This window comes from Primulina tabacum, chromosome 1 (genome assembly GCF_025594145.1).
Source record: "Primulina tabacum isolate GXHZ01 chromosome 1, ASM2559414v2, whole genome shotgun sequence".
In the NCBI taxonomy this organism is placed as follows: domain Eukaryota; kingdom Viridiplantae; phylum Streptophyta; class Magnoliopsida; order Lamiales; family Gesneriaceae; genus Primulina; species Primulina tabacum.
This window is the reverse complement of record NC_134550.1, coordinates 7,725,789-7,748,700: the sequence shown is the minus strand read 5'-3', so window position 1 is coordinate 7,748,700 and position 22,912 is coordinate 7,725,789. Positions and strand designations below refer to the sequence as shown.

The 22,912-nt window shown below is 36.6% G+C and overlaps 1 protein-coding gene and 1 long non-coding RNA gene across 2 annotated transcripts; both read right to left on the bottom strand.

Moving 5' to 3' along the window:
- Nucleotides 1-244: 244 nt before the first annotated feature.
- LOC142517528 (uncharacterized) lies at nucleotides 245-765 on the bottom strand. The gene is made up of 2 exons (XR_012813274.1): nucleotides 697-765; nucleotides 245-530 (listed from the first exon to the last, which is right to left on the bottom strand). It is a non-coding gene; the product is annotated as an uncharacterized LOC142517528 (long non-coding RNA).
- An 11,285-nt stretch (nucleotides 766-12,050) lies between these two features.
- Nucleotides 12,051-22,872, bottom strand: LOC142538952 (uncharacterized). Its single transcript, XM_075644254.1, has 21 exons — nucleotides 22,568-22,872; nucleotides 21,531-21,629; nucleotides 20,769-20,920; nucleotides 19,937-20,009; nucleotides 19,239-19,361; nucleotides 18,613-18,721; nucleotides 17,866-17,945; nucleotides 17,604-17,685; nucleotides 16,495-16,634; nucleotides 16,277-16,387; nucleotides 16,083-16,199; nucleotides 15,881-15,970; nucleotides 15,714-15,767; nucleotides 15,503-15,577; nucleotides 15,307-15,382; nucleotides 15,001-15,100; nucleotides 14,166-14,235; nucleotides 13,805-13,878; nucleotides 13,183-13,295; nucleotides 12,775-13,020; nucleotides 12,051-12,658 (listed from the first exon to the last, which is right to left on the bottom strand). Exons 1-21 carry the CDS (start codon nucleotides 22,691-22,693, stop codon nucleotides 12,282-12,284), a joined length of 2,487 nt encoding a protein of 828 aa, XP_075500369.1. The 5' UTR covers nucleotides 22,694-22,872; the 3' UTR covers nucleotides 12,051-12,281.
- Nucleotides 22,873-22,912: the final 40 nt, after the last annotated feature.

The window sequence follows — 22,912 nt, the reverse complement described above, 5'->3', positions numbered from 1 at the left end:
AAACAACGAAACTTCAAAAAAATAAATATACATCACTAAAAATACAATTTTCCCTTGATATATACCAAACATTGTAACTTTGTAATACTTTTTATCTGTCAATCAAATGTTATGTTTGAGTTTTTGCATGAACTTAACCAAGAATGGGCAAAAAAAAAATTTATCAGACGTCCGAATGATAAAAAACCAACTCAAACAAAAAGAATTAACCCACTGCCATAGATTATTAATCAACCCCACCAAATTAAAAAAAAATTATTAATACATAATCTCCAAGAATTATAACATGAACATGAAAATATATCAATAAAAATGGTTGTGGTGATGATGCCTACAATCATCCCATTCGCAGCACTGCAGCACATGATAACACACAACAAACATACATCTCCCTATCATTCTAAACACAGAGGAAACCAATAAACATGGCCAGCAGCAGCAAGCCACGATCGGATCGCCACAGTCGAGGCCGTGGTCGTGGTGGTGGTGGTGGTGATGGCGATCGTGGCCCATTGATTTCGTATATAAATCTGAAATATATATTTATACAAGTCATTAAAAAAAACTCAAATCCAAGAATTCCAGTACTCTGAGAATCTTGATATACAGATTGCAGCAGCAGCAACTAGTGATCTTGGACACTTTTTAATCCAATTTGTTAAATCTTTTGTTTCAAATATGAAAAAATTAAATTACCTGGATGGCCCTTTGAATTTGTATAGGAGATATGATAATTGTGTGTGCCTGTGTGTGTGCCTATATATACAAAGTTGGGCCACCTAATTAATTTTATTTTATCTACAAAGTTCTTGATGTATAAAATAATTTTTTTCGTGTTAAACCAATTTTTAGTATAAAAAAAAAACTAGAAAAATATAAACTAGAATTTAAAACTTTTGCATATGAAATTAAAGTTTTTTTTTATATTTAATTTGAATATTTATTTAAGAGAGATTTTTTTTAAAAAAAAAAGTTTATATTGTTTTATAATAAGTTTATAGAATTTTCGTGTTCATTATTATAGTAAAATATAAATAATAATATATACTTCACAATTTAATTTCGATAACGGGAATAAGTACGCTGGATTTTGGATCGACGTAATAATAATTATTAATTCGAAGCCAAAAAATTGTATTAGAGAGTCTCACGAGTCATATTTTATGAGACATATATCTTATTTGGGTCATCCATGAAAAAATATTATTTTTTATGTTAAGAGTATTATTTTTTATTGTGAATATCGGTAGGATTAACCCATCTCACAGATAAAAATTCATGAAACGTTTCACAAGAGCCCTACTCAAATTGGAAAATGTAAAGCTTTCAACAGCATAACATTTTTTTAGTTTTTATTTAAATAACGATTGTTTGTTCAACTTTTGCTGAAATCGAGAGCCGTTGTCAGGTCTTGTTTTTATTCTTTTTTTTTTCGATTTAAAAACATTATAATTTATGTTTACTGTCTTCTTCCTTAGAATAAAGTTTTTGTAGCTTAATCCTGAAGTTGATAATTTGACTAATGTTGATGAATTTGATTATCCTATCAATATCTTCTCGAGAAATATGGTCACACAGAATTTCTTTAATACGATTTATTTGACTGGTATAATTTGCAGACTACTACGTTAATATGAGAGATTTATTAGATACTCCATCGAATGATAATGATTACGAGTCATCATGTAAAAAAGGGTTTTGCTTCTAATGAGAGTCCCAGTAACATCCATTTAGTTTGGTAAATTGGGTTGATGTCTTTGTATAGATAAATAAATAATATTGTGATTATTAATATTGTTGAGTAAGACGTGAAATAATATTAAATAAATAATAATATATTTGATTAATTAAATTTAAGATTTGTCATTTTTAAACCTAAAATGTAATGTTCTAAAAGTATATTATTTTTTGATTAAGTAATTTATTTATTTGATTTGGAATCTACGATAAGTCTTGTTGTGCCAAAATAAAAACAATATACAATTTATTTCCTAAAATTATTTTTTAATAATTATTTTTCAAAACTCTTCCCTTAGAACTCCAAAAATAAAACTGTAATGCCCGAGATTTTATACCGTGTTAAATCACGATTATTGATTTTTAATCGAGATAATTATGAAAGAGCTAACCGAGACACAAAATGAGATCGCGTGTGAAAATTGATGTACGAGGACAGCAGCATTGGCGCACATGCGCGACCGGATGCGCGCACATGCGCCAAACAGGCAGAAGACCTCGCGCATATGCGCGGAAGATGTCGCGCATATGCGCGAGCCTATGCAACCAGTAGGTCTCGCGCATATGCGCCAGTAATGTCGCGCATATGCGCGAGACATGCAAATTGTAAGGTTGCCACGTTTATTTGAATGCGAATTGGTATATATATATATATATATATAGGATTCAGTTTACGAAGAAAACAAAAGAGGAAAAGGAAAATCGAAGCCAACTTTGTACTTTGATTTTAAGTTGGGATTTTGTGAGAATCCGTCCATCTGATTTTGAATCCGACTGCAGTAGTGTGTTCCTATCAACGACAGCTACAACAGGACGTAAGTTTTGTTACGTTTTGTTAAGATTTGAAATTATGCTGTGTCCAGAATCAGATACGATTCATATATAGTGTTCTTGACATAGTAGACATCATAGAATCGAAGTCAGATTAAGAAACAGATTGATTATGGAATTGTTATGAATTTCAGAGTTAAATTGACTGAGATGTGATGTCAGATTCGTACGGTGGTTGATTATAAGTTATTGGAATTAGTATATACTGGTGTGGTATCACCGGTATCGCAAGATTGTACTGTTGTACCGTCAGAATTTGATAAGACGGGGATGTTTTGATTTGAATAGAATATTGATACAGTATATTGATATTGTCATTGCCAGATTGAACATTGACAAGCTTTGAGTCGAGACTTCGATTGTATCGGAGCGACAGAATAAAAGGTATAAATAAATGTTGATTCGGGATTGCACAACTCGAGTTAGGTTTGACTTGAGTTTCCCAAAATCACATACTTTATTTTATTGCATTGATATTTGCAGATTATCAGATTGATATGTTTAGTCTATTGAATTATAGCAGAGCCAGAGTTTGAGTCTAGGGCAGATCAGCCTAGCTAGGGCAGAACCGCCGAGTCTTTGTCAGAACCGCGTAGACTCTAGACTTACGGTGTATCGATGAGCTTAGATGTAGATCAACGTCTATTGTAGACATTCGATACAGCATACCAAAGTCTAAATTAGATCGGGATCCCTAGGTTAGAAATAAGTTGAGATAAGATAATAAGTCATCGACTTAAATACAGATTCGTATTGGTTCATGTAGTCAGATTGGATACATGTTTTAATGATTGTTTATGCTTTTATATATGTTTTATATGATTGCATTGATACATTGTTTATACTGGGATATTTATATCTCACCGGAGTTATCCGACTGTTATCTTGTCTGTATGTGTGCATGGCAACAGGTGGGACAGGTTCAGGGTCACAGAGGTGAAGAAAGATCGAGTTAGAGTGGAGACTACGGACTTGGACTAGAGTTAGGGTTTAAACACTTGTTATATAGTTGTTAAACCTTAGTTGAGACTGATTGTATATAGTGCAAGATTTGTACTTTTAATACTGACGTGTATGTTAAGATGTATGCCATTACGTTCCGCATTTAAAAAAAAAATATTTAGGCCCTGTTTATTATTATTAATTAAATTAGTCCCAATGACGAATAATAAGATGATTAGCGTCCGGGTCCCCACAACAGGTGGTATCAGAGCGATAGATCCTTTAGATTGAGATAGAAGAGGCTAGTGAGCGAGGTAGATTGAGGATTTCTTTCCTGCTTTTGAATGCTAGCATGTCTTATTGCTTTAATACATGTTACTTGCTTATCTGATTTGATATAGTAATATGTTTTATTGAGATTGGATCAGCACCGATTCTAGATCAGCAGTAAGATGATCAGAGGAGGACTGGAGTTGGTTGTTGTATTTGAGTTACTAATTCTGTTGATAACCAGATATGCCTCCCAGACGAATTCCAGAACAGGGTAATACATCAAATCCTCCAATGGATGTAACACAGACTCCAATGGAAACGTTACTGAAAAGATTTCAGTCATTTCACCCGCCAACTTTGAAAGGAACAGAGAACGCTGTGGAGTGCGAGAGTTGGCTTGACGATATTGAAATGCTGTTTGATTCATTGGAATATACAGATGAGCGGCGAGTTTGATTGATTGGACATCAGTTACATGATGTTGCAAAGAACTGGTGGAGTACGATAAAGAGGGCTTTGGAGCATAGAGGTACGCCTATCACCTGGAATGTTTTTAGAACTGAATTTTATCAACGATTCTTTCCAGTGTCGTACCGGAAGGACAAAGGGGCAGAGTTTGCCAATCTAAGGCAGGGACAGATGAACATAGAAGAATACGTGTCCAAGTTCTCCACCTTGTTGAAATTTGCTCCACATGTGGCTGATAGTGAGGAAGCTACTGCTGATCAGTTCATCAATGGCTTGAACCCAGATATTTTCACATTGGTGAACACAGGACGACCGAATAACTTTACTGACGCCCTGAACAGAGCCAAAGGAGCAGAAGCCGGTCTGATGAGACAGAAAGGGGCTTCATTTGTGCCTCCAGCACCGAAACCACATCAACCACCTCTTAGATTTGAGGGTGGCAGCAGCAGTGGAGGGAAGAAGGAATTTTTGAAAGCCATAGGAAAGCAATTTAAGAAATCTGGCAGCAGTTCTTCTAGCTCCGGTGGTTTCCGACAGAGCCAGAGTTATACTGGAGTTTATTGTAAGACTTGCAGAGGAAGACATGCAACTGAGCAATGCCAGGGAGTAACTGGTAGTTGCAACATCTGTAAACAGTCGGGACACTTTGCTAAAGTGTGCCCATAGAGAGGGTCCCAAAGATCTCAGGGAGCCGAGTCATCGGGATCAGCAGCACAGACTGAGAGACGATCAGCTGCTGTTCATACATTCCAGCCAGCGCCAGCTCAGTCACAGCAGAGGCCAGGAGGTAGCCAGACTGTTAGCCAGCCTCCTAGACAGCAGGCCAGAATATTCGCTTTGACCGAGGAGCAGGCCCAGGAAGCACCAGATGACGTTGTGGCAGGTAACTGTTCTTTATGTGGTTACCCTGCTTATGTATTGATTGATACCGGTGCTTCACATACTTTTATTTCTGAACGATTTGCGTTAAGTCATGCATTGCCTGTAGAGTCTTTAGCTACTGTAGTGTCTGTCTCTTCTCCTTTAGGGACAGGTTTGATATCCGTAAATTCTGTAAAACATTGTATACTACAGTATGACGGGCATGAGATTGAATTAGATTGCATCGTACTTGGGTTGTCTGATTTTGATTGTATTATCGGTATTGATATGCTGACCAAGTACAGAGCTACAGTTGATTGTTTCTACAAGATAGTGAGATTCAGACCAGATATGACGGAAGAGTGGAAATTCTACGGTAAGGGTTCTAGATCCAGAATTCCTTTAGTATCCGTATTATCTATGACTCGATTGTTACAGAAAGGAGCAGAGGGATTCCTTGTATATTCAGTAGATTTACTAAAGTCGAGTCCATCATTGGCTGATTTGCCAGTGGTACGTGAGTTTGCTGACGTCTTTCCAGATGAGATCCCGGGATTACCTCCAGTTAGAGAGATAGACTTCAGCATTGAATTGATGCCAGGTACAGTGCCAATTTCTAGAGCCCCGTACAGAATGGCACCAATTGAATTGAAAGAATTAAAAGATCAGCTGGAAGATTTACTGGCCAAGGGGTACATCAGACCGAGTGTTTCTCCTTGGGGTGCTCCAGTATTGTTTGTAAGAAAGAAATACGGTTCCATGAGACTCTGCATCGACTATCGGCAACTGAACAAGGCAACGATAAAGAATAAATATCATTTGCCTCGTATTGATGATTTGTTTGACCAGTTGCAGGGTTCTTCAGTATATTCCAAAATTGATTTAAGATCGGGATATCATCAGCTGAGAGTCAGAGATTCTGATATCTCGAAAACAGCATTCAGAACCAGGTATGGACATTATGAGTTTATTGTCATGTCATTTGGTTTGACGAATGCTCCAGCTGTGTTTATGGGATTGATGAACCGTGTATTCCAGAAATATCTCGATGAATTTGTGATTATTTTCATTGATGATATTTTGATTTATTCAAAGAATATGAGTGAGCATGCTGAGCATCTAAAAACTGTGTTGCGAATTTCAAGGGCTGAGAAATTATATGCTAAACTGTCGAAATGCGAGTTTTGGTTGAGACAGGTAGTATTTCTGTGGCATATTATATCCGGAGATGGGATATCAGTGGATCCCAGCAAAGTTGAGGCCGTGATTTCTTGGCCAAGACCGACGTCAGTGCCCGAAATTCGCAGTTTTATGGGTTTAGCGGGATATTACCGTCGTTTTATTAAAGATTTCTCAAGTATTGCTAAACCAATTACTCAGCTGACTCAGAAAAATGCTCTATTTGTTTGGTCTGAAGAATGCGAGACCAGTTTTCTGGAGTTGAAAAAGAGATTGACCAGTGCTCCGGTGTTGACTATCCCATCCGGTACTGGTGATTTTGTGGTTTATTGCGACGCCTCTCACAGAGGATTGAGATGTGTTCTGATGCAGTGAGGGCATGTTATTGCTTATGCCTCAAGACAGCTTAAACCACATGAGACCCGTTATCCAATTCATGATCTTGAATTGGCAGCCATTGTCTTTGCATTAAAGATATGGCGACACTATCTTTACGGTGAGAAGTTCGAGATATATTCTGATCATAAAAGTTTGAAATATCTGTTTTCACAATCTGAATTGAATATGAGGCAACGAAGATGGCTTGATTTGCTTAAAGACTTTGATTGTGAAATCAAATACTATCCAGGAAAGTCTAATGCAGCAGCTGATGCACTAAGTCGAAAGGTATGTTCTTTATCCTTGTCGACGATCGGTGTTTCAAATTTGATAGAAGACTGCTGTTTTTCTGGATTAGCATTTGAAACAGATTATAGACCGTTGAGACTTCATACGGTGCAAGTGGAACCCGAGCTGATCTTAAGAATTAAGGCAGCTCGGAAAGTTGATCAGAATGTACAGAAATCAGTATCGATGATCAGAACAGGACATCGATCGGAATATCAGGTACGTGATAACGTCTTGTATGTAAATAATCGTTTGGTTGTGCCGAATGTTTCAGATTTGAGACGACAGATATTGTCAGAAGCGCACAACAGTCGATTCAGTATTCATCCTGGTGGCAGAAAGATGTATAATGATTTGAAAAGACAGTTCTGGTGGAAACAAATGAAGACTGACATTGCCGAATTTGTTTCCAAATGTCTGAATTGCCAGCAGGTGAAAGAAGAAAGAAAGAAACCAGGAGGTTTATTACAGAGTTTGTCCATTCCTGAATGGAAATGGGATCACATTTCCATGGATTTTGTGACGCAGCTACCGCGTTCCTCCCGAGGTTGTGATGCGATTTGGGTCGTGATTGACAGATTGACCAAATCCGCATGTTTTATTCCGTACAAGATGACGTACAGATTTGACCAAATGGCAGAGATCTATGTCAGAGAAGTGGTCAGATTGCACGGAGTGCCGAAGTCAATTGTATCAGACCGTGATCCTCGATTTACTTCGCACTTCTGGCAGAGCTTGCAGCAGGCTCTCGGTACGAAGTTACATCTGAGTACTGCATATCATCCACAGACTGACGGACAGTCAGATCGAACTATCCAGACACTGGAGGATATGCTGAGAGCAGTAGTGCTTGATTTTAGCACTAATTGGCAAGATGCATTGCCACTTTGTGAGTTTTCGTACAACAACAGCTATCAGACGAGTATTGAGATGGCACCATTTGAAGCGTTGTACGGAAAGAAGTGTCGATCCCCTCTCTATTGGGATGATATCTCTGAAGTGCCTGAGATTGGACCTGATATGATCAGAGATATGACAGAAAAAGTGAAGCTAATTCAAAAGAAAATGAAGGCAGCACAAGACAGACAGGCCAAATATGCCAATGTTCGACGTAGACCGTTGGTATTTGAGACAGGAGACCGAGTATTTTTAAAGATTTCACCTTTCAGATGAGTTGTCAGATTTGGCAAGAAAGGGAAACTGTCTCCACGATATATTGGGCCTTATGAGATTCTCGAAAAGATAGGAGATCGTGCATATCGACTTGGGTTACCGCCTTCATTATCCGGGATACATGATGTCTTTCATGTATCGTTATTAAGGAAATACCTTCCTGATGCTTCACATGTTATTCAGCCAGACGAGGCCGAAATGGATGAGACGTTGAGCTATGTTGAAAAACCGATTCAGATTATTGATCGTAAAGAAAAACAGCTCAGAACGAAGACCATTCCACTTGTGAAAGTTCAATGGACTCGTCATGGCACTGAAGAAGCAACCTGGGAAACTGAATCAGATATGACGCAAGAATTCCCTGAGTTGTTTCGATAATGTAAACTTTTTAGACCGTTTCTGTATATAATCCCTATTGATATAATTGAATGCCTGTGATTTCGAGGACGAAATCGTATCTTAGGGGGGGAGAAATGTAATGCCCGAGATTTTATACCGTGTTAAATCACGCTTATTGATTTTTAATCGAGATAATTATGAAAGGGCTAACCGAGACACGAAATGAGATCGCGTGTGAAAATTGATATGCGAGGACAGTAGCATTGGCGCACATGCGCGACCGGATGCGCGCACATGCGCCAAACAGGCAGAAGACCTCGCGCATATGCGCTGAAGATGTCGCGCATATGCGCGAGCCTATGCAAGTGAGGTCCAGAAGATATCACGCATATGCGCGAAATTACTGGCACATATGCGCGAGCTGCCAAGGCCGAGACCAGTAGGTCTCGCGCATATGCGCCAGTAATGTCCCGCATATGCGCGAGACATGCAAATTGTAAGGTTACCACGTTTCTTTGAATGCGAATTGATATATATATATATATATATATATATATATATATATATATATATATATAGGATTCAGTTTACGAAGAAAACAAAAGAGGAAAAGGAAAATCGAAGCCAACTTTGTACTTTGATTTTAAGTTGGGATTTTGTGAGAATCCGTCCATCTGATTTTGAATCCGACTGCAGTAGTGTGTTCCTATCAACGACAGCTACAACAGGACGTAAGTTTTGTTATGTTTTGTTAAGATTTGAAATTATGCTATGTCCAGAATCAGATACAATTCATATATAGTGTTCTTGACATAGTAGACATCATAGAATCGAAGTCAGATTAAGAAACAGATTGATTATGGAATTGTTATGAATTTCAGAGTTAAATTGACTGAGATGTGATGTCAGATTCGTACGGTGGTTGATTATAAGTTATTGGAATTAGTATATACTGGTGTGGCATCACCGGTATCGCAAGATTGTACTGTTGTACCGTCAGAATTTGATAAGACGGGGATGTTTTGATTTGAATAGAATATTGATACAGTATATTGATATTCTCATTGCCAGATTGAACATTGACAGACTTTGAGTCGAGACTTCGATTGTATCAGAGCGACAGAATAAAAGGTATAAATAAATGTTGATTCGGGATTGCACAACTCGAGTTAGGTTTGACTTGAGTTTCCCAAAATCACATACTTTATTTTATTGCATTGATATTTGCAGATTATTAGATTGATATGTTTAGTCTATTGAATTATAGCAGAGCCAGAGTTTGAGTCTAGGGCAGATCAGCCTAGCTAGGGCAGAACCGCCGAGTTTTTGTCAGAACCGCGTAGACTCTAGACTTACGGTGTATCGATGAGCTTAGATGTAGATCGACGTCTATTGTAGACATTCGATACAGCATACCAAAGTCTAAATTAGATCGGGATCCCTAGATTAGAAATAAGTTGAGATAAGATAATAAGTCATCGACTTAAATACAGATTCGTATTGGTTCATGTAGTCAGATTGGATACATGTTTTAATGATTGTTTATGGTTTTATATATGTTTTATATGATTGCATTGATACATTGTTTATACTGGGATATTTATATCTCACCGGAGTTATCCGACTGTTGTCTTGTCTGTATGTGTGCATGGCAACAGGTGGGACAGGTTCAGGGTCACAGAGGTGAAGAAAGATCGAGTTAGAGTGGAGACTACGGACTTGGACTAGAGTTAGGGTTTAAACACTTGTTATATAGTTGTTAAACATTAGTTGAGATTGATTGTATATAGTGCAAGATTTGTACTTTTAATACTGACGTGTATGTTAAGATGTATGCCATTACGTTCCGCATTTATAAAAAAAAAAATTTAGACCCTGTTTATTATTATTAATTAAATTAGTCCCAATGACGATTAATAAGATGATTAGCGTCCGGGTCCCCACAAAAACAAAATAAGAGTAGGTCTTTTGTGAGACGGTCTCACGAATCTTTATCTGTGAGACAGATCAACCCTACCGATATTCATAATAAAAAGTATTACTTTTAGCATAAAAAGTATTACTCTTTCATGAATGACCCAAATAAGAGATCTGTCTCACAAACTACGACCCGTGAGATAGTCTAAGACAAGTTTTTGCCACAAAATAAACCCCTCAAATTTCTTGCCAGGAGCCAAGAATAATGTTTTATAATTAACCATTTGGCTTAAGCTTGCCGAAAAGTTCGGTTATTGGCTCGACAAGAGTTCAACACGAGTTTGGTTTAAATTTCGTTTATTATATTTATTTTTTAAAGATAATTTAAATTCCTATTTTATCATATATCATCTCTATTATATTTTATATTAAATGGTATTTTTATCAGTAGACGATAAAGCTTAAAGAAAATAAACTTTCTTATGTTCTCAAGTTACTCAAAAATCAATCGATCTTGGAAATCTATGTAACCTAATTTAGATGAAGCTTGAGCTCGAATATAAAGCTTTCTATCAACTCAAACTCAACTTGCACCAATGTACCTCATATTTAGACTCTAACTCAAGCTCGGCATCTTTATATTTATTTTCGAATAATAATTTAAATATCTCACGAACATGTTCCGACAAAGAATTTTAAACTAACGAAGCTTTGAATCAAGTGTGAATATATAACTCAAGTCAAATTCGATCTTACAAGATTCTTCATATTCGGCTCGATTCAATTTGTTTATATCACTATCATCGATGTCTTATAAGGCTTAAAGAAATCAAATTTTTATGATCTTGTATGAAGCATAATTCATACAGGCTTAAGGAAATCAAAATTTTGTGATGATGTATAAGGATGTAAACGAATTAAGTTGTTCGCTAGTTATTCAAAACCCGATTTAATAAAAAGCTTGTTCGATATCGTTTTTTAAGCTTATCGAACTCGATTTTGAGATCAAAAATTTTATCAAGACGAGCTCGAACTTAAGGATATTCGGCTTGTAAGTTTTCGAGTCTGTTCTAGAGCTGGATCTCACTAGTTTGTTAGGCTGAGTGTCCAATAACTCAAGCATTGGAAAAGACATTGATATTTGAGTGAAAGATAAGATATTGAAAGACTATAAAATGATAAATATACCCCTTACATTATATCTTAATCAGCTAAAATTGAGCTTGTTTAACGAGCTAGAAAACAAGTCAGCTTAACGAGCTGATCTCGAGTCATACTAATTAACCATGACAAACGAGTTTAACGAACTGAGTTTGAACTGTTCGCGAACTTAATAATTTTAAAACGAGTCAACTCGAACCTCATAATACAAGCTCGAAGCGAGATCGAGCTCGAGCCTATAAATAACTTAAACGAACCAAGCTCGAGCCTGATACTTTTGTGCTAAGCTCGTTTACATCCTAATAATGAATAAATCGTAATTCAGATAGTTTAGATCGTTGTATTACTTAATTCTGTATATAAACTACTAAATTTTTTTTGTCAGTGGTAATCAATAATTATTCCTGTAATGGATGATTACACTATACAGAATATGTTTCACCGGTGTTCATGTATTCATAGCTAAACAAATTTAAAGCTCAGTAAAGAAATTATTACAGCTCAAACAAAAAAAATAATAGTTTATAACGAATGGATACATTTTTTTACAAAATAGGGGGAAAAAGCCTTTTGTTCACAGAAGAAATGCTACTACTACTACAGAGAAAGTATGGACTTCTTACATTAAATATATACAAAATTTAGTTGCCACCAAAAAGGAACTACAAATCCCCTGATGAATGGGGAACAAATGTACAGAAATATGCCAAAAATCGGTGCTCTTGTACCTAAAATTACATACCCGATGAGGTTCTGTTTATCCTCTGAGCACCCAATTTAGGAGCAGCTGGTTTGGCTCCTCTACCTCGCCAGGATGACAAAGACTTCGGCCCAGTGGTTGGTGGAGGAGCTGCAATGGATGCCCAGAGGTCATCATCAACAGATCCACTAGATTTCAGATTCAAAGGCTTGGAAGATGTTTTAGGAACTGGGGCAGCAATAGCGCCCCACGGATCATCATCATCAACTTTGCTGGATTTCGAGTTCAGAGGTTTTGATGTAGATTTTGGAGCAGGCTGCGCTACAGAACCCCAAGCATCACCATCATCATCGTCATCATCATCATCAGCGTTGCTTGTCTTTAACGTGCTCTTCTGTCTTGAGCTTGGAACTGAACCGACATTGCATCGGATTAGAAGTAAATCTAGAGTGATTTTTCACGCACTACTGTGCATCATTATTTGATAATATGGGTTCGAGTACATTTTTCCAAGGCATCAGTATTACCTCGAGGTTTTGGCTGTGAGACGGGACGTTTTTGAGCAGCCTGGATGCTTGAAAGAGCTGAAGATGGTTTCGATTCCTCCAACGGCTCAATATCATCCCAACCATCTTTGTCTTCACCAATGCCGTTTTCGAGTTCACCCCACTCATCAGTCGATGTAGGGGATGCGGGTGGAGGATGGTCCGTGAATTCAGCCAAGTCAGAATGGGAATTGACACGGACCGATGTTACATTTGCTGTATCCATCACTGTGGCATCAAAATATAAATGTCAGTGCAGTGTCACTGGTCAACAGGCAAGTAAGTGCAGACAAGGGAAGAACAACAATTAATTAGAGGCGTATCCTTGAAGGATAAGTCAATTATCCCCAAAAAAAGAGGTATAACAGTAAAAAGAGGTAGAATGTGCACCAGGGCTGGAATTGGAAATTGATGAAGTAAGAGCTGCATTTTTTGTGTCCGATGAAGCAAGGGTATTCTGTTCAGAAGGTTTGCCTTTAAGAGTCAAAGAGCTCATCGCCCATCTGCATCAAAATCCGTAAAACTGATACTAACAGTGAAGGCAAATATCTTTGATGATGAAAAGAGTAGACATTTAGTTCAAAAATATTAGATCTCGCAGTTTTATTTAGTGATGACAAAAAACAAGACGGCGTAGAATACATTTAGCAGCCATAGAGCCATTAAAAGGGGCAGATAAAAGAACAAACAGGCGACAAAAATTGTTCGCCTCAAAAAGTGCCCGAGAGTATATCACCCTTCATTTGAAATCCAATCATCCTCAAGTTCTCTCTCCAATACAATTTTTTACACAAGTCAAAATACAAATTATTTTTACCACAAAGGTCATCCTATCTACAAGTAAACCCCATCAAGAATATTAAGGATTTCCAACCACGTACTAAATACTACATTTTTCACAGATATTATAACATGAATTTCAAGTGGATAAAACAAAAAAGATGAGGAAAAATATATTAGGCTCTGTGGCTCATAACACTCCAAAAAAGGATATAGACTCAACTCAACATACCCAAGTAAACCAGCATTTCCAGGTAATGACGAAATTCCTGCATCTGATGAACCTGTGGTGTCTCTGGTGCTTGTCTAGAGGAACCAAAAGATACCATTAATCCTCAAATCAGAAGAGAAAAGAGAGAGGAAGGGATAGTCAGTAATTGAGTATCTAATCCATTGATTAAATCTTGCGCTTGTGACAGCAGAAAACAAACGTAAATAGCATACACTATTTTGCAGTCAAGTCTTTATCTTTCTCCCTATCTTGATTAAGTTATGAATCACACTGTTCTTCAGAGTTTTCGTGAGCTTTAGCATTAATTTCATATCCTTTTACCAATATGCAGGAAGTAAAACCAAAGCAATCAGGTGCACACCTTCTGATGGTATTGTTTCACTAATTGCAAAAACTGTTCAACAGCCTGGAATGCCTTTGATCGAACATCACTGTGCCCCCAACAGAGGAGTAATAAAAGATGAAAAATTATGAAAAAGTCTAATAAGATGAGCAGCCCATGACAAAAGGCATCAAATGCACGTTAAGTAAAGATATAAACATATATTAATGATAATGAGCCGTCAAGGGTAGAACACAGAAAATCACGGGGATAAGAAGAGGTTAGAATATGGAGAGAAGGAAACAGAAGAAAAAAAGACAGACACTTTCATCGCACATTAAAGTCAGTACGCCTAAACAAAATGCAATATATACAAGAACACCCATATAGCTGGCATAATTTTAAAGTAAGAAGTTCACCACAAGAAAAGATCTTATATATTCATACATATTTTCGGGCATAACCAGTGATGTGAAACTAAGAACATCGGTTCTCCTGAAATTTTTTGCAAAGATTGAAAGATGATGTGGTTTCCTACAATTTGATGTCGCGCAATTCAACTGTATTATCTTGAGAAGTGTAAAATGAAATATTTACAGTAATCAGTGCAACATCAACCTTTCTATTTAATTCAGTATTAACGCTTCCCCAAAACCAAAAAGTTTCTACATGGAGCTCAATCTCATGAAGCATATTCAAGGTCAACCTAGCAAAATTTTAAAAAATGAAATGAAAAGACTTGTATAAAGGCGACATCTAGTGTCAATTAATTAAAGATCAGCTCATTGGGACATTCTTAAGAACACAGAAACAACAAAATAAAGATGAAGGGAGAAATTAATACTCTAACCAGACAATCAAAGTAAATTAATACCTGTCAGGATCTATGGTCAGGACAACAACATTTGGTAAAATTCGAGTTGCAATCTCATTGACATCATAATAAGAACTAGTGGCCGATAAAGCCATAATACCTGACACAAAAGAAAGTAACAATACAGGAGAGATGAGTGGTGGGGCGAGGGGAACCTGGAAAGGATAGAGAATTCATTTTGACTAATTGAGGTACAAAAACTTTCTTTATACGTCCTCTTTGGGTAAAGATTATATGGTGGAAAAACCAACTCGGACACTAAAGTCTTCCATCTATGAGGGGTCAAGAAAAACAGTAAAGTTTTACCTGCTCCTCGAGCAGGAGAAAATGTATCACGCAAGGCTCGAACAGTAAATGCATTTATCAGAACTCTTTTCCTTGTCTGCAATACAATAAGTACTTAAGTTGTTAATATTGGAACCAAAGATTTATTTAGTATTAAATGATATAAGTGCAGAAACATCTGGAAGGTCAGAACGTATAAGAACCATTTGACACTGACCCCTTCATTCAGGTGACTCGCAATATTTCCGAGTAATATAGTTGTATTTGTTCTGATGGCTGGTTCTTCATCAACCTACACCAGTAATAAAGTAGAATAACAAATTTGTTGAACACTAAAAACAACAAAGGAGGCCATAGACGTAAAAGTTTGGAAAAATTATGTCAAATTCGACTAAGAGACTTGTTATCCAGAAAGCATAAGCGCATACCTGTAGCTTTGAAAGAAACTTTAGCAACGATCCTGATATAGTGCGCTGAGAGAGCTGTGGAAAGTTTGAGCGAGGAAAAATTCAAGAATAATTCAGATAGTTTTGGCTTGACCATCAGCTTGTGCATCCCTTGACTGTCAATGATATGAAAGACAAAGTGCACTCACCTTGGGAGCCAAAACAAGCATAGATTTCAGGGTCAACTCTCTTAGAAAAGCGGATGTGTCAGAAAATCCATTAGCCACGTGAGGGTAAACCTGCAATAAAACATATTTTTTTCTTTATCACTCCATGCCGATTTATTTGTGCATCAAACAGAGGGGAGATTTAACAATGAGTATTTATCATGATTATGAGAGTTGTTCATACTTGTTCGTCAACAATTTGAGCAGATAAGGCCTCGCCATACTGATCGATATGCTGAAGAAGAGCAACTCGCATAGCCCGATCATTAGATGCAAAAAGTTTGACAACTGTAGGCAATATCTGCAAACAATAAACCAAGTTTAACCACAAGAATAAGCAATATGAAAGATTGCAATAAAGATACAAAAGATAGTTGCCTTATGACTATATTCTTCTGTTGAAAGCCAAGAACCCAGTTTCAACAATGCAGTCAATGCAGGTGCAGCAGCTGAACCAAATTCCATGGAGGACGCTAGTAATGGAAGCAACTAAAAAGGTAAAGCTTTAGTAAATTCAGTTGTAAAAATTAAACAACAGAACATGGAACTTCGTGAACAGATTAAACAACAGAACATGGAACTTCATAAACACCGACCTTTTTCAGCACTATTTGGCGAGGCAGCTGCTCGGCGAGATTTGGAAGCTTACGGAAAAAGTTATCCTTTTCTACACTGTCCTTCAAGTTAAGAATTTCCATAAACTGTATGGTCTCTACCAACTTGTTTTCAAAATATTCTGCCAATACATAACAAGAAAATTTAAATACATTAAATAAGTTGTCTCAAAACAAGGTTACTCATAATCTTGAACCAGCAGTCAAAATATATTATCTTCATTTCAATAAAAATTGAACCACAAATCTTTACGGAAAAAACAACGCCGTTACAATTCCATCAAAGAATTTTCTTTTGTTTTTCTAGCAAATGCAAAGCAAACCTTAACGATTGTTCTTGTGTCGGTGGTCTTAGAAATTCAATAACACGGAGCATGGGAGTGAATTATAGATCAACAAAACCCAAACATCATTGATCGACTTGTTCCACAAGTTTAAAGAAACAAACGACAGAAGAATGCTTGATATAGATTTCTCCAGATGAAATTTTAGCCTAGTTTTGCAAAACTTTGACAAGCACACATCAATTTTGCACACAAAAGCAAATAAGAGTGGAATTGGCATCGGCATATTGTCTTCAATCTTAAAGAGCAAATGTAAATGCAAGTGATGTTTGTGCTAACTGGAGAACGAATAGTTAAAACTAAACATACACCGTCTTTAATTTGCAAAAAAAACTTCACATATGTTGAAGTGCAAAGATAAATGAAACCCTTCTTGAGGAAAGAGGAAATAGTCACAGAAAAATAGTGATATCTTGTCATAGAGTGATCGAATACATTCAAACTGTAACAAATCATATTAGATGACTAATATGTATAACCATGGTAACCCATACCATGATTATTTAATTATAAACTACATAACAATGCTCATGCACTAAATATCGAAGCAGCAGTTGTTCAGAGGAAATATTTAAGAAATAAAATTCTAACAGGCAATGTAAAGGTGTAACAATATTATAAGGTAATATGAAGTTACAAAGAATTCTATCAGGAAATGTCAAGTTATGTTAGTTACCGTCCATTCTACATAGAAAAATTGTAAAATAATGCAACCAAATTTATTGAAATATCAGAAGAAAAACATACCACCATTTTCCAGAAGCTTTGACGAATTCAACCTCCGAGAGGGCATAGAACTCAAAAGACGCTGATAATCTGAAAGTAGAGACTGGGAAAGTCCAATATAGAATTTCAAAAGTTAACCAATTATCATATCTAATGAAAGTAGAAGAAATCACTGAACCAAAAGAATTAGGACTGCATAATAATTACACAATCCTAGAACAAAAATAAAATTCTGAACAGCAACTCCTGATAAGTTAAAAAAGCATAAAAGAGTATGTTGCACCTTAGGTATGCTAGCAGTATTCCGCAACTCCTCTGTTTTACTCAACTTAGTGCCCGAGAATAGTTCATAAATCAGACAGCCTATCATTGCAGCATCAAAAATAAAAATAAAAAGGAAAATCTTGGGATAAAGGATGTCATGTTATTTATTTCAAATTTTGAAAGAAATTAAAAATTAAAAGGAAAAATAACCCAAAAGAAAAATAATATTCCGACATCCATTCCAAAAGTAATCATCCTTCCATTAAAAAGTTACGTTAAAAAAAGATGCAACAAGGCATTTCTAATGGAGACGCTTATCAACCAGAAAAACATTCTACAAGGTACACATGGTTTTCATCAACCTAAGATACTATTTTGTTTTCCTAGGCCATTAATGGATGCAAAAATATAGGTGGTCTTCTACTCAAAACATTGTTTTTCAAATATTATCTGTGTTGTATTAATTTAAAGAATTTCATCACAAAAAGGATCTCACAGCGAAGTAAGAGGATAGCAGTCTTTATTCTATTTATCCAGCAGAGAAAGAAGAAAAGAATATTAAAAGTCCATCTAACCTCAAATTATATTAAATTAACACAGGCTGCTTTTGCCATACACAAAATGAGTCACAGACCTAAATTCTCAAGAAGAAAAATGCTTCAGCTTTCCATCGACCGAAATATAAATTAGATCAATCTCAAAGTTTGCTAGGTAAATAATTAACTAAACATCTTATCAGGTGTTGAATAATCAAATGCACACTTACCTAAGCCCCAAGAATCAATAGCCCATGGTGGAGACTTTCTTATAGCTGCCCAGTCAGATTTCGCCAACTCCATAGACTTGTATTGTGAACCAATAAGCCATTCATATTGCTGTGTCAAAAAATGTCAAAGTTGATGAAATGAAAGCAGATCCATCCCAATGTATTTAAGCTGAAAACAATCAACGTTTTAAGTGACAATAAAAAAGAAGTTGAATTAGAACAAAAGTATGCCATATACAAGATCTTATAAAATGTTACCTGGTTCAGTTCGAAATAGATATTCCCTCAGAGAGAGAATAAAAATTTTAAAAGCATAAACTTTTTCAAAAATTATATGTTTTCAAGCATTTTAACTTAAGATAAAATTCTATTACAGGATTTTTATCACTCGTGTTACAATCTGATATTTTACTATTTTAGCTTCATCCCAACACACCAAATTAAGAAATATATTGGAAATAATCTTCATATAGTCAGATAAGGGTGTAAATGAGGTCGCATTATTTTAAGTTTAAGACACACAACAAGAACTTTGTTTTCCCTCGTACTGGGAAGATAAAACCCGGTTTCTCCAAAAGTACAATGTGAAGAACTGTGAAAAAGATGGCCCCAAACTGATAACTTACCAGCATTGGTCCAGTAGCAGCTTCATTATTCCCATCAAATTCAGATAGAACATCAAATGCGTGGAGCTTCCAGTCCAAAGTTTGAGTGACGACAACACTAGCCATGCAAACATTACCATGAACCTGCAATAGGATAACACCAAAGACATAATCCTTTGTATATATAGCTAAAAGCAGGAATTCGGTAAAACAGAGGGACCGCATTGACCAAACGAAATTTTGTATTATACAGATACTCATACACAATGATAGCGGAGATTCACTTAATTTATATGCATATAGAATCACAATATCACATGAACATATCAAGCATTTCATAAGACATTTCATCAACTCACAACACAATCGCATAGAAGCGTGAACATTTTATGACTGCAAATTTAATACATTACTCGTTTCAAAGCTCATATCAAGTCCTTTTCCATATTCACCTTCCAGAAACAGGCTGCCAAGTTATTGAAGACTTTTTTATATACAAATAAATATCATCAAATAAAAGACATAATCACAGCAATTATAGCTAGATTGCAGAACTCAAGCCATGCAACCAGAAAATGATCACATGCAGCCCAAATGGAAATGTTATTACAGAGAAAACTGCTGAAACTAGATATAGATGCGAACCAATTTACAATCATTAATTAAAAAGCTCATATTATTACAGAGGAAAAAGCTGAAACTAGATATAAGTTACATACCAATTTACAATCATTATTTAAAAAGCTCACAGCTTTAGCTATCCGATGAAGTCCCCAAGCAAAGTATTCATTGCTGACACAAGAAGCAAGAAAACATTAGAAATATTGAAACACAGCAGACAGGAAGATAAATCTGAGGAAGCCAGAGAAATCTGCCATGAGTTCTAGTTTGGGATAGAGTCACAGGTCTATTGACTATGAATTCGTCCAGATCGGAGAGCTTATGTTTGCCTTTGTTCTTTGGAATTTTTCTCCCACTTTTAGCTATTGCTGGTAATTGAATGAACATAAAGGCTCGTTATAAAGAACCTCACGATCCATGCACACGATTTTTAGAATAAATTCAACTTAACTTTATTCATCCAATAGAATGTCGTTAAATACAACCAAAGCCCTATCTTGATAACAACCAATCCTAGAGATAACACAAATCAAATAACAGCCAAAACCTAAGGATAACAATTAAGAGCGCTTAAACTTTAAAACTCCTCGGCAGGTGCTGTTTTGAATTTCCCATGCGTGCGTCATTGACACTTGGTCACATCCGTGTTGCTTGATGGGCTTGGGCTTGCGTGATGCGTGCTCACAACAAAATTTTACAAAAGATGACATATCGAAATGGCGTCATTTAAACTACTATATATGACTCTAAAAACAAAAATACAAAGTCGTACAAACTAACGATCTGTTGGTAGGATTAAATAATATCTAAGGAACCAAGGCATCAAATTATTGAAAATATACTCATTAAAGCAAACACAAGCCAAATGTTAAACAATGTTATTCAATGATTGAATGACAATAGAGAAAAAGACTATAAAAAATATCACACCTTTGGCTGCCTTCTAACCCCAATTCCTTGATCTTTTCCGACAGGGGCATAACAGGCTCCGTCACAATATAGATAGTGACCTTTGTGCTAGAACCATCAGAAATTTCTGCTTCAGTACTGTGCAGAAATGACAAAATGTTTGGATGCCTGACCTGGCGAAATAAACACAGTTCTGAGTTGAGGAAACCATATGGAAATCAAGTGCACAAGTTTGTTCACCATCCTTCAAGAACTATGAAAAACATGAAGAAATGGAAGATAAATCGGAAGTCGTATCATCTTCTATACAGAGTTTTATGTCTTGACAATAATAGTTAATCTGGCCACATGAATTTTCATGCTAATTTCATCAGAATTATGATGCATTAGCAACACGTTCTCTTTAAGCAAAAGATGTTTCACCATTTCGGGTTCATCACATAGAACTGTAAGGGTTGCTTCGATGCTACAGTGGAGATATTACCCCCACTGTTAATCCAATGGCTCACATGGAACCAAATTAGCTTTTACAGGTGGTCCCACGTGTAAAAAAAATTGGCTTAACATAGACCAAAAAAATTGGCTCAACATAGACCCCTGGATTAACAATTGGGTTAATAACCCCACTCTAGCATGGAATAAATCGAACTGCGAGATAGCTTTTCACATCAAATAAATTTCAGGACTCAACTGGAAACCAGGGAAGACAGACTCGTAAAGAAGAAGCAGCTCAATTATTTCCACAAATAGTTTCACAAATTGATTGGCAAAAGTGAAGCTTACAGTTCGAAGGCGTTTGACACCGTTACGACCAGCAGTTAAATGCCCATCATTCACATTGCTTCCGGAAAGACAAAATATTGAAACAGGAGTCCCATCATCCTGTTTGGTAAGAGCAATCAAATGAAAAATCAAAAATTAGAGACCTTTATTTTATCAAGATCAGGATTACAATTGAAACACGATTGCAAAGTACCAAGCAATTTCAATGAGATACGTAACTGAAGAAAGTTGACTCCTCACTACACAATAAATAAAAACTTAAATACCGTCACAAGCAAGGAACCTTTGAAAGCGTCAAGGCGCTACCTCGACATGGCAAATATATGTATGGAAAAATAATCTTCCATCAATAAAAAAACAATGGCGTAAGATCCACTCTCAAACAACAAAACACATCATAAATTGTGTTTCTATGATTGCTGGATAGTGTAACTGTCACGACCACTCCACCAGTCATGCCATGTCATGTACACATGTCACCCATGTCAAACCACTAGTATCATCAATGTGACGAGAATGTATAGTCCCAAGCTTCTTGTAAAGCAAAAAGGATTATGTACTTATGATTGACATAATGATACAGCTTATATTAGCAACTAACTGATCCCATCCATTACTCGACCCCTCTCTCTTCTCCAACTTCATCTTCTAAACTTATTCGTCAAGAACTATTGCATAAAGTAAGCAGCCTTCAATTGCAATGAGTAACCACCAAACCAGATTAAACCACCAAATGACGCATCATTATTTTCAACCTTCAAATCCTACTCCAAGTATCAAGTAACATATTAAAAAAGCGAGAAAAAATCATGAGCCTGGTTGTAGTCCACAGATGCTGAAATTTCAAATTTAGCCCCATGTTTGTCCCAAAATTCAAGCTCCAACTTTCTAAATAGCTTCCCAACTGAATCCCAATTCCGCCCTCATGATACAATTACTACCAGAAACGTACATGTCACGAAGCTGGAACCAAAGAAACGTAATTCGACACTTCAAAAGAATCGACCAGTAAAGCTCCAGATGGAAAAGATACCAACCTTGGAGGTTCCACGGCAGTGCACCCAAGATCCCCAGGAAGAGGAGTAAGGCTCTCCGATATTGTACGGCAGATCTTTCAGGCCGGTGCCGGATCCGCCGACCACCCCTTTCAGAAATTTGAACATCCCTCAAGTCCCGGCTCCTGGTCCAGGAAACCGATGCAGAAACTCGATCTACGACACTGTGAACGGGATTTGGCAGAGGGGCTGAACGCGATCAGAAAGAGCGTGATAATTTACTTCGATGGATCGATCATTCAGCTGCTTCGCTCGCTCCAATGTCCATGCCACATGAGTTTTGTTCACCGTGGATTAGTTACCCGAATAAGATCCTGATGGGCCCTT